The sequence below is a fragment of the Colossoma macropomum genome, unplaced genomic scaffold (genome assembly GCF_904425465.1).
Source record: "Colossoma macropomum unplaced genomic scaffold, Colossoma_macropomum, whole genome shotgun sequence".
Classification (NCBI taxonomy): Eukaryota; Metazoa; Chordata; class Actinopteri; order Characiformes; family Serrasalmidae; genus Colossoma; species Colossoma macropomum.
This window is the reverse complement of record NW_023494806.1, coordinates 34199430-34215071: the sequence shown is the minus strand read 5'-3', so window position 1 is coordinate 34215071 and position 15642 is coordinate 34199430. Positions and strand designations below refer to the sequence as shown.

Here is a 15642-nt window from a genome sequence, read left to right as displayed (position 1 = left end):
TATAAAAAAAAAATGGTTTGTGTAGAACCAAAAAGGGTTCTGCTGTTGTTACAAGCTTGACACCAATAGCAGAACCCTGTTTGCTGCTATGTAGAACCAAATACAACACATTCTCCATCAATCTAAAGAACCGTTTCACCATGCAGAGAGCCATGTAAGCATGCAAGTGGTTCTGTATAGAACCAGTGCCTTTACTAAAGAACCGTCTGTTTAAAGAGCGCACAGTAAAGTGTAAGATGTTTATGTCAATGCAATCAAATGTCATAAAAATAAAGCATCTTGTTGAATAAATGTGGATTTCTGTGTATCATCAGTTTAGCATGACCCGACTTCATGCGTCTTTGTTCCTCAATCCGGTTCAAACCGGTTTGGAGAAAGGAAAAAAATACTACTACAGTCGTTTCCTGCAATAGGACAAGGCAGCAGAATGCTGACGTCTACAACCAGCCAATGGGAACCGGGGCGAGAATTCCAGCCAATCAGAGCGCCGGAGCGGCACCGCTACCAAATTTGCATACGTTTTGTATATATACACATCTGCCCTGTGTGTGTCATGTGCTGTTTGTTGTTCTGTTTGTGGACCAATACTTATTTCTCACGATGCCGGAGCCAGCTAAAGCCGCGCCGAAGAAAGGCTCGAAGAAGGCGGTGACCAAAACAGCGGGGAAAGGGGGCAAAAAACGCAAGAAGTCCCGCAAGGAGAGCTATGCCATCTACGTGTACAAAGTCCTGAAGCAGGTTCACCCAGACACAGGCATCTCTTCCAAGGCCATGAGCATCATGAACTCTTTCGTCAATGACATTTTTGAGCGGATTGCCGGAGAGTCGTCCCGCCTGGCTCACTACAACAAGCGCTCCACGATCACCTCCCGGGAGATCCAGACTGCCGTGCGCCTCCTGCTGCCTGGAGAGCTGGCCAAGCACGCCGTGTCCGAGGGCACCAAAGCAGTGACAAAGTACACCAGCTCCAAGTGAGAACGCCACAGTGACGGACCCAACACTTTCCCAAAAAGGCTCTTATAAGAGCCGCCCACAACACAATAAAAGAGCACCTTTCCTCTTTACGGTGTTTTAATCTGCTTGTGGTATATTTACAGAATAAAGAAGTGATGATCTGGCCCGTATTCGTGGTGCTAACAGCCTGTACTAACGTCAGTGCTAGCTTGTTAACAGTATTGGCACTGTGTGGAAATGGATTCAAAGTTGTTTTCTGTACAAAAAATAAAATAACTACGAATATAAAAGTCGAGGACAGCGTAGTTTCTCCCGTTTTCCACAAAATGAAAACCCAAAACGTCCATTCTTTGCTATTAGTTCCGCGTATGGTAATTTTGGCACGCCGCCAGCAGCAAACAGGCTGCGTTCAACTAGGTCCGCGTGCTGTGTACATAAGCCTCAGCTCTCACAGCGCGCCATGCTGTTTACTCCGACTGTTGTGCGACTGTAGAAGACGAAGAAAGAGCGACGATGTCCGGCCGAGGAAAAGGCGGCAAAGGTCTGGGAAAAGGAGGCGCCAAGCGTCACCGTAAAGTGCTCCGCGATAACATCCAGGGCATCACCAAACCGGCCATTCGCCGTTTGGCTCGCCGTGGCGGTGTCAAGCGTATCTCCGGTCTGATCTACGAGGAGACTCGCGGCGTGTTGAAGGTCTTCCTGGAGAACGTGATCAGAGACGCAGTCACCTACACTGAGCACGCCAAGCGGAAGACCGTCACCGCCATGGACGTGGTGTACGCGCTGAAGCGCCAGGGCCGCACGCTTTACGGCTTCGGCGGCTAAACCGAACCCGGACCGACCCGCGCACCGACACCGACACCCTCCAACTCTTAAAAGGCTCTTTTAAGGGCCGCCCACCTGATCTGTAAAAGGGCAAAATCCGAAATCTGTTTGTATTTCTTTTTTTCATTTTTTGAACGGTAGGCTGTGCCAAGATCTTTTCTACATAAATATTTTCAGTTTTGTAATTTCTTTCTTTCTGTTTTTATGGTATGTAATTTGTAAATTCATATTATTTTCTTTTATAAAAATATACATTTTTCAATTTAGTTTATTTACAAGAAAACTTTTCTTTCACTTTCTTTTTATATATATATATATATATATATATGGAAATTTTTCAACATTTTTATTTACTTTATTATTTTCTTAATATCAGCTTCTTCCATTTTTGCTTGCCTTTTTAAAATAATGTTTTGTTTATCATTGTTAACAGAGATTGGAAAAAAAACAAAAAAACGTTTTTTTTTCTATTTTGTATATATTGTAAAAATAAATTTAAAAAAAATATCAGCTTTGTCCATTTTTTTCATTGTGTTAAAGGTTTTAAAAAGCTTTTCTAGTTTCTTATAAAAAAATACCTTTAAATTCTTTCTGAATGGAAATCTTATAATCTTTTGGAATATACATTATATATAAGTACTATTATGCTCATTAGGTTACTTCAGATGATGCCACTTCATTGAATAATTATTAAATTGTGCAAAATCACGTTTATACACCCTCAGTTTTAAAAAAGTTTCAAATGGATTTAAATGTAATTTATTTACATGATTAAAAAAGGATTCATCCATTCAGTGCATTCACTCATTCTATTATATCCTTCCTGTGAAGGATAATGTTTGAGTAATAAATGAACATATATATATATATATGTATGTGTATATATATATATATATATATATATATAATATTGTTATAATAATTTTAAAACTAGTTTTACACTTCACCTCGTCTTTTTTTTTTCAAACAGCTGTATGTGTTTATATTAGCATTAATAAAGGCCCCACTGCACAATTTAAGATCCGCCTTGTTAACATAACCACTCATTTTTTTGTTTATTTATTTATTTATTGTGTTTATTACGAGACTGCATTGGCTCTTTTTACATCTCTGAGGAACAAAGTCAGCCCATTTGGTTAATTAAGCTGTTATAACAAGGCAGACTTGCCTCCTTAAACCTGTCAAACATAATGGCCTATTAATTTATTTATTTGTCTGTATTTTTCCACTTCGTCAACCATAACCTGATGCTATTAGGGTAATTAATCTGTTATAACAAGTTGCATGTTAACGCAGGCATTTCTCCATATTTACTAAGCCTATTTGCAAATGAAATGTAATCAGCAAATGCAATGCAGTGGCATTATCAGCTGCTTTTTTTAAGGGGAATTATTTTATATATATTATTTATGTATTGTATTTATTTATGTATAACTAAATGGTTAAGATGTAAACAGAATTGTTCCCAGTGGTGGTGATGGGAACCAGACTTCTGAAGAGTTTAATGCTACTTAAAACAAGGCTGCCCAGAGTTGGCCCAATGACGGCCCTCCAGAAAGTTACCCCCTCAACCAATGAGAGAACATATTTTTATACCATACATAACTTACACAATGTTAATTTTACCTTTAAATTTGATTTTTTTTTAAGCTTCATGGTGTTAATATGTTATATACACTGTAGTTTATAACACTGTATGGTTGTTTTTTGTTTTTTTTTGCCCTTGGCCCACCATTAATGAATAAACTGTCTGATGCCTGACACACTGTTTTATGATAGTTTTGGTATAAAATATATATTTGCAAAATATATTCATGGTGAAGAGGTACATACAGGACGTTGTAAAGCAAAATAGCCCCCCAAAACAATGGATTTTCTTCAAATTAACCATTACATATAAAACTCAGAAGACAAGTGTTGGTTCACTGGTGGTTTTGGATAGTAAATAAAATGTCTATATTTGTGTTGTAGTCATGGTGACCCCTGGTTCCTATCACCACCACTGTAAAGAAATCTGAGTCTCTACAGTGAACCATTTCACACCAAACCACCCTGAATGACTCTGTTTACATCTCAACTGCTGAATTATGCCAAGAGGTATCACCCATTAAGGAGGAATTCCAGTAAACGTGTGCATAATACAGTGATTAAGATATAAATAAAGTCAGTCAGAGTGATTTGAATTAATTAATTTGTAAAGAAACTTACCAACTCTGATTTCTTTACAGTGGTGGTGATAGGAACCAGGGGTCACCACGACTACAACACAAATGTGGCCATTTCAGTCTGAAATAGTTTTCTTAGGGGACTATATAACCTTAGAACACCCACCATGTATCCCTCCACCATGAACGGATTAAAACAAATCTATTAAAATATGTTTTAGACCAAAACTTTAATTACACAACTATCATTAAACAGTGTCTCCGACATTGGCAGTTTATTCATAACCACTCCATGTAATAATAATAACTTTATGTTAGAGGCATTAAACCCTTGTCTGGTTCATGTCACCACCCCTGTGAACAACTGTGGCTGGGCAAGTTTCTCTACAATTAAGCATTTCGGACCAAACCACTCTAAATGACTTTGTTGACATGTTAACCATTTAATTATGCGGACATTTAAAAAAAAAATGGTCTTTTTACTGGCTAAGTCCAGCATTCTTACAGTGGTCATTCCTGAATAATGCTGTCTTAGCACTGCTATACAGACAAAAGGCTGCAAATGCAGTGTAAAATGCAAATAAGTGTATAAAGACTGAACAAACACAGGTAAATCAATGCAAAAACGACATGTAAACTCATTTTGTAGCACAAAATCACCACAGGCTTTAATTTTAAGCCTTGGAAATGGATGCTGGTAACTTCAATGAGGCTATTGTGCGTCCATTGAATCAGTTCGATGGCTATGCTAAGTGAAGTCGAGCTAACTGTTTAAAAAGAACGCTTATTATAAACCACGGGCCCGTTTGGGAACAAACTTCGAGCCTAAAGTTAATTTAACATGATTTTATTTCAAAATGTGACCACAAAATTCAAATATCACAGACATTTACCTCACAACACCCCAAGCTAAAAGTGAGCTACCACGACTAGCATATGTACCTCAGAGACAATGCTAACGTACACAGTTCGTAAACTACACGTCGCGGACTCGACTTTTTTTTTCTGCCAAACGGGACCATTTCGCCGATTTATTTGACCTTCTCGAGTGAAATGTTGGGCAGAAATTAGTCCTGGTCCGTGTACAGTGGCTGAAGAAAGAATCTTTGAGATTAAGGGAGGTTGAAATGGCGACAGCGAGGAGCTGTGCTACCTCGGCTGTGGAAAACGGCTCAAAATTCCTCTTTCTGGGGAAATGTTTCCCTGAAATCGCCACAAACGTGTACGTTGGAGTCTTCTCTACGTCGGCCGACCAAGCTGCCCACCTTTGGTGGCGAAATTGGACGTATAATCTTTAAAAGAGTAGAGGAAGTACGATGTTTCCCACTCGGATTTGGCTCAGATTTGGCCGCGTTTTGGCCATTTTGTACCAAACCGGCGACCCAAAGGCGCGAACCACGAGCCGGCCGTGAAAACCAAGAAGTCAGCTATCGATCCGTGCCCGCCGCACCGCGATCCGTAGCCGGTTACCGTGGAAATTATCGCGTTTCTTCGGGTAAGAAAACACATCTGAAAGCACTTCTCCGCTGCTGGGGAGCAGCCGTGCGGGCGATTGAGTCTATAAGGTTCTCATCGCCCGTTTAAATCCCGCCCTCGGCCGTTGGGACGTAAACACTGAGCGTTCCTCCACTACTACTACTCCAACTTTCTCTACGTGACGTTGAGCACCGCGGCTGAAACATGGCAGAGACGGCTCCAGCTCCCGCGGCCGCAGCGCCGGCCAAGGCGCCCAAGAAGAAGTCCGCCGCCAAGCCCAAGAAAGCCGGACCGAGCGTGTCGGACCTGATCGTGAAGGCAGTGGCGGCCTCCAGCGAGCGGAAAGGAGTCTCCCTGGCCGCGCTGAAGAAGGCTCTGGCCGGCGGCGGCTACGACGTGGAGAAGAACAACGCCCGCGTCAAGCTCGCTCTCAAGTCGCTGGTGAAGAAGGGCGCCCTGGTGCAGACCAAAGGCACCGGCGCCTCAGGTTCCTTCAAGGTGAGCAAGAAACCCGCCGCCAAAAAGCCCGCCAAGAAACCCGTGGCTAAGCCCAAGAAGCCCGTCGCCAAGAAAGCTCCAGCCAAAGCGGCCAAGCCCAAGAAAGCCGCTGCGGCCAAGGCAGCCAAGCCCAAGAAGGCACCGAAGAAGGTGAAGAAGCCCGCGGCCAAGAAGCCTGCCGCCAAGAGCCCGAAGAAGGTGAAGAAGCCCGCGGCTAAGAAAGTGGCCAAAAGTCCCAAGAAGGTCAAGGCGGTGAAGCCTAAAGCGGCCAAGCCCAAAGTAACCAAGGCGAAGAAGGCTGCGAAGAAGAAGTAGAAAACTACTTTTTTTTTTTCAACGAAACGACATGTTTTCACAAAAAGTGCGGAGGACGATACCATGCTGAATGAAAGGGGTGTGTATGGACTAACTCTACAGAGGAGGGGGCGATAGGTGGACTCTCCCCGCCCCCGGCTTACATAGACTTTGGTTGCGTCCGGACTATCACCAGCGAGATTTCTGTGAAGCTAAAGTTAGCTCCCTATTCCAACTCTGCGGTCCACCTTAACTGGTGCCAACAGTTCCATTCATTCATTCATTCAGAAGGGAATGTAACTGCAGCACCAGTTAAGGTGGAACGGAGAATTGGAACCGGCCTCGTTTTTCTGAGATTTCTAGGCAGCATAAGTGGCGATTTGAAACATTTTTTTTTATTTGTGAACCTTTATTTTTTGAGATTCTGAGAACACAACACACTGTCTCTACCTCTGTAAACGACACACAAATCCGATTAGGCTTTGTGGTAACATTTTCAAATCCCTTCGAGCCGGTTAGAGGTTAGACTGTAGACACAGAGAAGTGGGAGAGAGTCCTACACTAAACTCTTTATTTTGTACAGCGTAATGTGCTTTTAAATCTACCTGTAGAGTTACTGTGTGAGGGAAGGCATGTGTGAGAAAGGACGTCCTACTTAGCTTATGTTTGTCGTTTTTTTTTCTTTTTGTAAATACTGATAACGATTGTGACTTCTTGTAAATACTAAACAGAACATGTTATTTATTTATTTGTCCAATGATACGGATGTTCCTTAGTTTAGAGATGGTAATGATACCGTTGGTTTTTCTTTGTGTTTGTTTTTTTTTTCATTCAAATGTTAAGAATTTCTCTAAATGCATTTTAGTATAAAATACAAATAAAACAACATTTTAAATGCAGAATTGTTGTCTGTGTCACATTAATTCGTTAGAATGTATGTCTGTTTCTATTGGATAGAGAACTGATGAGAATATATGGTTAATTTATATGTATATGCATGTAATAAGTATTGTATTAATATATATAGCTCAGAGAAAAAATATGATTTTATATATATATATGTATAAAATTTTAATAAAACTGGATAATTGATAGTTACATACATAAAGAGATCTATATATACATTATATAGATAGATACTTTATCTAAAATATCATTGGATATAGAACTGCTAAACAAAACTATGAATAAAAATAACTTCTGTTTCATTATAGTTAATGTATTTCAATTTACAAAAATCTAAAACACCTCTTCAAACGTTTTAGATGAGCTTTTTGTACCTTCATTTTATTTATTTTCTATTTAAAACTAGTTCAGTCATGTGACCATGCCTACTTTTACAGCACCATCCTACATTGCACTTTAACATACTAGTGTATACATACAGATCTTTTTGCAATAAAGATGTAGTGTAAGTACATTGTAGTAATATGTAAACAAACATATTGGGAGAATTCCACTGATTTTTAAACATTTCAGCATAATTTAGTGGTTGAGATGTAAAGTAGGTCATTCAGAGTGTAGAAACTCAGATTTCTTTACAGTGGTGGTGATAGGAACCAGGGGTCACCATCTACAACACAAATATAGCCTTTTTATTTACTATCCAAAATCACCAGTGAACCTACACGAGTTTTTGTATGTAATGATGATGATGGTTAAATAGTGATGAATCTCAAAAAAGCTTTTCTTGTGCACTGGACAAATTCCTAACCATTTAATGTAGTTTAATGTAATAACTTTCTGTGAAGGAGCTTTTAGAGGCATTAAACTCTTCAGACGTCTGGTTCCAATCACCACCACTGTGAACAGTTTTCTTTTAAATAAACTTAAAACTTAAACTTAGAAGCATTTTCAAACCACTCTGACTGACTTTATTTTTCATCCACTTAATTGTGCAGAAGTGTGAAAAAAAATCAGCTGAATTCCTCTTTAATCTAGATTATGCAACAATATGTCTCTGTTCTAAGATTAACTGGAATTTTTTATCCTCTGTGAATTTTAAGAAATCAAAAAAAAATAAAAATAAAAAATAAATAAAATAGGCCAAGCCCAAAATATAGTGCTTTTTACTGATGGTTTTGGGCTGATCAGAGTCCAGATTTAATCCCTATTTGGTCTCACATTAAACACAGCTGTTTGAAGTCGTCAGTGCTGAGTGGAACAATATAAATTTACTTCTTGTAAAAAGCTGTCTGCAAGTTCACCCACAAGAGTTAAAGAAGTGAAAGAGCAAAGCTGTCCTGTACTCAGGTACTGCATCTGTTTGCTTAATGATTTGTTGTTAAGACCATTAAAAACTTAATAACTTCATGTTTTACCATTTTTCGCACAGAAGTGTACTTCAGTGAAAAATAGTGAAGGAGAAAGTGCAGCCTCACCACTATTAGAGTGACAGCGACCACATCATCTTGTCTCTCTGGACAGCCAAGATTTCTTATATCTGTCCTTTTACATGGCTAGACTGTGGTCACTTTGCCTGGACTTTGTCTCTGTTTTGCGTCTTTGATGGTGAGGAGATGTTCTGCCAATTCATACTGTCTATATTTGTTTTATTCTTTTGTCTGAAACTGGATCTCTCTCTAGAACGTATTTATAGCAATTTAATAACGCTCTATTGAGCTAGGAAGTAAATAAGACCCTGCTGAGGGGGTCCAGTGGGGAATTTGTAAAAACAATCTGCATAATGTAATGGTAAACAGAGTCACTGTAAAGTGTTCATTTCTAAAGAAACAGAGTCAGAATTGTTCACGGTGGTGGTGATAGGAACCAGATGTCCACCTCTAAAAGCTCCCTCACAGAAAGTTATTACATGAATTGGTTATAAATGTGCCGCCTGATGTCTGAGACTCTGTTTTACGAGAGCTTTACAAATGCTTTGGGCCTAAAATAAGGTTTTGAAGATCTGGTGAAGAGGCTATAATGCAAAATAGTCCCCAAAGAAACTTTTCAGATTTTCCACTATTTTACCACCATCAACATTACATATAACAACTCAGAAGACAAGCCTAGGTTCACTAGTGGCTTTGAGTGGTAAATAAAATGGCTGGATTTGTGTTCTGGATGTCATGACCACCTGGTACCACCACCCCTGTAAAGATATCTGTAAATCTCTAAGTTTTAGAGTCTGACTGACTTTGTTTACATCTCAACCACTATATTATACAGAACATTTGAATAACTGATGGTATTTCTCTTCTAACACTGCAGTTTTTCCCAAAAAAAAACATTATGTACTTTAGCATTTCTGAGGTATTTGCTGTAGTTTACGTGAACGGCCACACAAGGGCGTTGGCGACATGAAAACAGTATTTAAACCGTTTCAAAAAGCTAAAAAACGATATGTGAAAGCAAACTCTGTACTTATTCTTCAGTGAGACCGAAACAAACTAAAAAAAAAGCTTTAAAAAGCAGTTAGACTCCATTTTCCTTTACTAATTCAGCTCTGACAGGAACAACAGTACCAAACCTGGAGTAATGGCCGATAGGGGGCGCCAAAGCGCAACAGTAAAATCTCGCTTTGTGGTCAAAAACCTTAACAGCATTAGGCTCATTAATAGCGCTAAAATATCTTCAGAAAGTCGCCGGAACTACCTGACTGACTGACTGCCTTGCACGTATTCCATGGATGTTGATTCCCTGAAGAATTCCAGTCATGTTGCTACGCGGTGGGCGTGCGGGGGGCGAGGCGTGACTCGGGGCCGGGACTCTGAAAGAGCAGCGCAGATAAGCAGTGAAAGTCCGGGCTGGTTTCTGAGGAGAGGAGAGCAGAAGGAGCATCGCTCTGAGGAGAAGGAGTCCTGAGGAAGGTTGTGTTGCTTCGACAGACTAAAAGTAAGTTTTCCTTCAAAAAAATATTCCCTCAGAAGCTGAGCTGAGCACTTATTTTACTCAGTATCCACTTATTGAAGTAGAAATTCGACTTTTCTGAAGATTTTCTGCTGGTATTTTTGATACTTTAGCTTCTACTCGAGTGTTTTTATGAGGACAGAAGCCTGCTTTCATTCTCATTTTAGGCTAAGTTTAGCCATATTTAGTCACTAATTCCTTTTTTTTGCTAGTATTTTCATAATTTTTGGCATTGCTGTTGCAAATTCCTCTCAGTTCTGGACAATTTTAGACAAAAAAGAGAAGAACTTAGATTAGCAGACTTTATGTTCTATGCTAATAGATGCTGGATGTGCTAAGAAGTTCCACTGCAGTTCTGTTGGGAGCTTTAGCATTTTAGTTTAGACCCAAAAGAGAAGAATTCAGACTAACAGACTTTATTTTCTTTGCTAATAGATGTCGGATGTGCTAAGAAGTCCCTCTGCTGTTCTATTGGGGGCTTTAGCATTTTAGTTTAGACCAAAATGAGAAGAGAAGAACCAAAAAGTGTTCTTCTGTTGACACGAGCTTGACATTGTAGCAAGTCTTTTAGCTGCCATTTTCACAAAGGTTCTGTATAGAACCATATACAACACATTCTCCATCAGCCTGAAGAACAGTTTCACCATGCAAAGAACAATTTAAGCTTTAAGGTTCTATTGGAACAATTTGGTTCTAAATAAAATCATTGCCTATACTGGAGAACCCTTGAAGAACCATTTTTAAGTGTGTAGAGCCTAACAAACTGAAGTGCCCATGCTCATAGTTGCTGGATGTGCTACGAAGTTCTAGTACAGTTCTGTAGAGAGCTTTAGCATTTTAGTTAGGTTCCACTGTGGTTCTCTTGGGAGCCTTGGCATTTTATTTGAGGCCAAAATGACCCAAGAAGAGAAGCATACACTTAAAAAGATGGTTCTTCAAGGATTCTTCATTAAAGGCCATGGTTTGGTACAATCCTTTTTTGAAAATGGTTCTGCATAGAAAATGGTTCTGCATAGCCTCAAAAAGGGATCTATTATTGTCACAAGCTTGACATTGTAACAATAACAGAACCTTTTTTGGTGCCATTTTTAAAAAAGGTTCTATATGAACCCATATACAGCTCATTTTCCATCAGTTTGAAGAACCATTTCACCACGCAAAGAGCCATTTAAATGTGAAATGGTTCTATTTGGAACTCATGGTTCTAAACTAAGAAAATTGCCTTTACTGAAGAGCCCTTGAACATTTGCAAGTGTGTAGAGTCTGACAAAGTTCCCATGCTGATAGGTGCAGGATATACTAAGAAGTTCCACTGCAGTTCTATAAAACAAGGTTCTTCATATGTTCTTCATGCTTTGCTTTTATATAGAACAATGACAATGAGCATTGAAATGGTAATATACGGTTCTCTATATAACACCTAGAAATTATGGTTTTATAAAGCACCAAAAAGAGGCAAACAACATTTCTTTGGTACTATATATAACCATTTTTGCTAAAAGTGCACAGAACTGGTGGACTTTCTAGACCTGATACTTTTAAACTAAAGTTGTTTTTGGAAGCTACTTTTAGACAGCTTAAAGTATACTTAGTGTGGACTGGACTGTCCAGTTTTTATTTTGGTTTACTGCATGGACTGTAGAAGTTGTGGAATAGCTGTCTGGATTTGAGAAAAAGCAGTATTTAATGGTGAATTCAAATGTGCCAGTATGAAAGGCTGGGTATGACATCATCCTAGAAGACAAGGAAAAAGGGAAGGTGAAAGTAAGACTGAGGGAAGTGAAGAAAAATGAAAGTCAATAGAAATAAAGCACTTAATTGAGGGTTTGGTCATGCTTGCCCTGTCATTTTTGTAAGTTTCCTCCGTATTTATGATTTGTGCCAATGGTGCAAAGCCTGTCTTTTTCCCGGATTTCTGTACAGCGACATGCTGGCCTGGTAGTTCTCTTTTTGGCTTTTGACCTCTGCAGCTGGGCTGGAATCCCTTTCATGGTAGCCAGGGGCAAACATGCACTGCTGACCGCAAAGGGTCCCACAGAGGACGGCCTGGTTGTTAGAGACAGACATTTAGGGAAAATCCTGCTGTGTGAATGACGTACGTATCTTTGTGGCATTTCGTACTTGGTTTCTTAATGCTTTAACTCAGTTGGTCAATGGAAATGAGAAGGTCTGGAAAACCTTGCAGTAAAAACCTACCTGAAGACTTACAGTTCAGTTCAAGGAAAGCTTCAGCCAGAATGGTAGCATTGCTACTAGTGAATGAAACCTAACTGGGGGACATTTTTGGTGTGTAATCTTTATTTTATTCAATTAATATTGGCCTAATTGGGGCATCAGCCCTAAAACTGGACTTTATTTGTCATGTTATGCAGTATTTCTTAGTGCAGCGGTGTATTCCTCAGCTTTTCTATCTTTATTAAGCAAAAAGCAGACAACCTTTCACCCAAAGAGAAGATGCCAAACCTTTGTGAAGTAACTAGATAGCCTGCTACTGTTTAGTGTTTTGTGATGAGTCATTTTTTGAGAAATAATTGTAATCATAATTTGAAGGCAGTTGCGATTACTATACAGATATTACACCTCCTAGCAGGAATATTAGCTATCTACCTTCTTTCAGCAGTTGCCAGCTAACAAATTGACAAAAAACCCAAGTAAATAAATGAATTCGACCTTAGTTTACCCTTAGTATGCCTAGTTTTCTAGCTTTAAACTGGAGTATCACACTCTGTAGGCTACTGTGCGCTGCTGTAGTCTGGGAGTGCATGCATGTTGAGTGTGCCTTTAATACTTTGCATTGTGTCTAAGTGCCTTTTCCAGCTGTTTCTTCTGCTGGTAAGTCAGAAAAATCCAAATCATCAAAATAGTATAAACGATTTGTATATGCATCCAAAAACTTGAAACTCCTGCAGCTGCATTAACCATTAACCAGTCTTCATTTTGTAGCGCGTACATACTTTTGGACTTGTGTAACAACTGCCACGCTGCGTTCCAGCTGAAGGAAGCCCATCATATAGTCTGAGATGGAAACTGTGGCTAATTCTTTTGGGTTCGTGAGACTCGAGTCTGTCTGCCACATTTGAATCTGAGCTGCACGAACCTTCTGTTTTTTACGGTTCAGAAAGTCCAGATAAATTTGACGCGCCGCACTTCCTGAAAACAGTTCTGACATACTGTGTGCATGTGTCCTTGGAAGCGTTTCTGCTTTTTTATCTTGGTGTGCAGATCTTGAGGGAAGTCTTTGAAGAAGCCTGTGATATCTTTGACACGAGCGAGGTCACATGCTGTAGGAGCAGCGGAGAAAAAAAGAGAAACTCGACCTTAATTTGAAAGTGTTTCTTACCTTCTATATCATTCTTGCAGAGACTTCTCTGGTGGCTGCTCAGCTTCAAGTTAACACAGCAAAAATCTGCTTTGTCAACTGATTTATTTGAAGTTCAATTAACCCGAAATTTTAAGACTGGTGACTAACAGATAGTCACGATTGGGTGACACCACAGAGATTCCCAATATTTCTATGGTTGTATTTGTGTAATACAGGCTGGGTATTGTATTAAGGCAACATAAATGAATGAAAGCAAGATATAAATGATGAATTCTGTCGAACTGATGAAGCTGAAGGATGCAACGCTGTGCTAAAAGAATACTTCATAACATGTGAAATTACTTATTACACTTAAATTTTACTACTTTTACTTGCTGCACCCTCGCCAGCCTTTCTGACATTTACATCGTCCAGCTTGATGGCCATCATGATAGATGCGATCTATCAATTAATCGTGATACTGTCCTCAATCGATTCTATTGCAGATTCTTAATGCTAAATCCATATCATATTTGTGTTTCTTGGGAAAAGAAGATTGATTTTATTAAGATTTGAATTTGTGCAGAAAGAAAAACGTACTTTACATTTTTGTCATGCTATTGACGTTGTGCCTTCAAAGCAAATGTTTCAAAGGGCTCATATTTGTTGATACAGAAAGTAAAACAAATGTTAATATAATTAGGTGGTTGCTATGGTATCCCACGTGGTTGCTACAATGTTGCTAGGCGGTTGATTTGGTATCCCAGGTGGTTGCAAGAGGACTGCTAGGTGGTTGTTATGGTATCCCAGGCAGTTGCTATGGTATCCCAGGTGGTTGCTAAAATGTTGCTTGGCAGTTTCCATAGGTTATGAAGCGATTCATAAGTCGTTCATAGGGTGTTGCTAAGTGGTAGCTACGTGTTGTTGAATATGAGTAAGAGTGTATGAGAGGAACGAGGGATGAAAAAACGACACATAGAGGAGTGCGGTTCAGCATGGCTTCGGATTAGAGCTTAGGGATGTGCCCTGAGTGAGTGCACACATCTTTGTGGCTGTCAGGCAAAGAAGTAATAGAGTTTGAGTGGTGGCGAAAATGAATGGGACCGTATGGGAGAAACGAGGGATGGGAAAAAAAATGGCAAACGGATGAGAGCAGGTCGGAACAACACTGAATTCGTGCTTGGCGGCCTGCCCTGAGATAGTGTATGCAAATCAGTGTCTTTCAGTCAAAGCAGAAGTACTGTAGATTGACATGCAATTTTTCACCCCATTCACTCCTATGGGAAAAAATTCCAGAAAATTCCATTGCCACACGGAATTTGTGCATCCGATCAAAAAGCTGTATACAAGCACACATCACACAATCAGGCCAGACAATCTGGAGTTGGAACAGTGTTGATATCTCGAAAACTGTGGGACGAGTTACGTGGCAAAGAAGCAGTAGGTTGGTGGTACAAATGGGTTGTTAAGGTATCAAAGCATAATCTAAGATTCTCTTTGCCCTCTTTGTGTTCTTTTACAGGTCATATCGTTACTGGACGAGCACCACAATGTCGACCCTTTGGTCTCTCCCGTCCCGCCTGGCTGTATTATCGTGTATATGGAGTCTGTGCCTCGCTCAGTTCGAGTACGTGGGTTACCCTCATGGTTATCCTGAACCTGTGGAGGATCAGTACATCGCGCCACAGATTCCAGCTGACGTACCCAGGATCCAGCTGCGTCTGGCCGGGGAGAAGCGCAAACACAACGAGGGCCGATTGGAGGTCCTCTATAACGGGGAGTGGGGAACCGTATGTGATGATGATTTCAACATCCATGCCGCTCAGGTGGTGTGCAGGGAGCTGGGCTACTCTGAGGCGGTTTCCTGGGCCCCTTCAGCCAAATACGGGAAAGGAAATGGTAAGCTAACGTAGCCAACATGTAGTACTGACCACCATTTCATGTGTTCAGTTTCCATTCAGCATGGTCATTAAGTACAAATTATTCATTTTTCAACATCAGAAAAACAGGAAACATGTATAGGTAAGCCTCAAAAACCAAGACTCACTTTCAGGTTTTCAAAGAAATGAGCGGGGATCTTTTTCCACACCTCTAAAGTTCAGTCATAGAAGTTCATTGCATTTCTGATCTTGTGATCAAAGTACTCCTAAATACAAAATTAGACTAATCAGTCCATAAAATCTCACTCCACATCACAGATGCCCAGTTTTGGTGTTCTAGTGCAGATGTTCTTCTTTACTTTTCTCAGTAACATCTTCTTGGCAGCTACACATCCTTTCA

General features: G+C 40.0%; 4 protein-coding genes across 4 annotated transcripts in view; all 4 read left to right on the top strand.

Moving 5' to 3' along the window:
• The first annotated feature begins 116 nt into the window (after positions 1-116).
• On the top strand, positions 117-1247 carry LOC118827234 (histone H2B-like). The gene has a single exon (XM_036598524.1). It carries the CDS (start codon positions 334-336, stop codon positions 973-975), a length of 642 nt encoding a protein of 213 aa, XP_036454417.1. The 5' UTR covers positions 117-333; the 3' UTR covers positions 976-1247.
• Positions 1248-1315: 68 nt separating this feature from the next.
• On the top strand, positions 1316-2052 carry LOC118827235 (histone H4). Its single transcript, XM_036598525.1, has one exon. The coding sequence runs from the start codon at positions 1468-1470 to the stop codon at positions 1777-1779; it is 312 nt and encodes a 103-aa protein (XP_036454418.1). The 5' UTR covers positions 1316-1467; the 3' UTR covers positions 1780-2052.
• Positions 2053-5559: 3507 nt separating this feature from the next.
• On the top strand, positions 5560-7052 carry LOC118827219 (histone H1). The gene has a single exon (XM_036598507.1). The coding sequence runs from the start codon at positions 5625-5627 to the stop codon at positions 6231-6233; it is 609 nt and encodes a 202-aa protein (XP_036454400.1). The 5' UTR covers positions 5560-5624; the 3' UTR covers positions 6234-7052.
• Positions 7053-9772: 2720 nt separating this feature from the next.
• Positions 9773-15642, top strand: part of loxl2b (lysyl oxidase-like 2b) — a 60219-nt gene continuing 54349 nt past the window's right edge. Inside the window, exons 1-2 of the mRNA XM_036598337.1 lie at positions 9773-10046; positions 14885-15261. Of these exons, the coding sequence (XP_036454230.1) occupies positions 14913-15261 (349 nt within the window). The 5' untranslated portion in view covers positions 9773-10046; positions 14885-14912. The remainder of the gene's footprint in view (positions 10047-14884; positions 15262-15642) is intronic.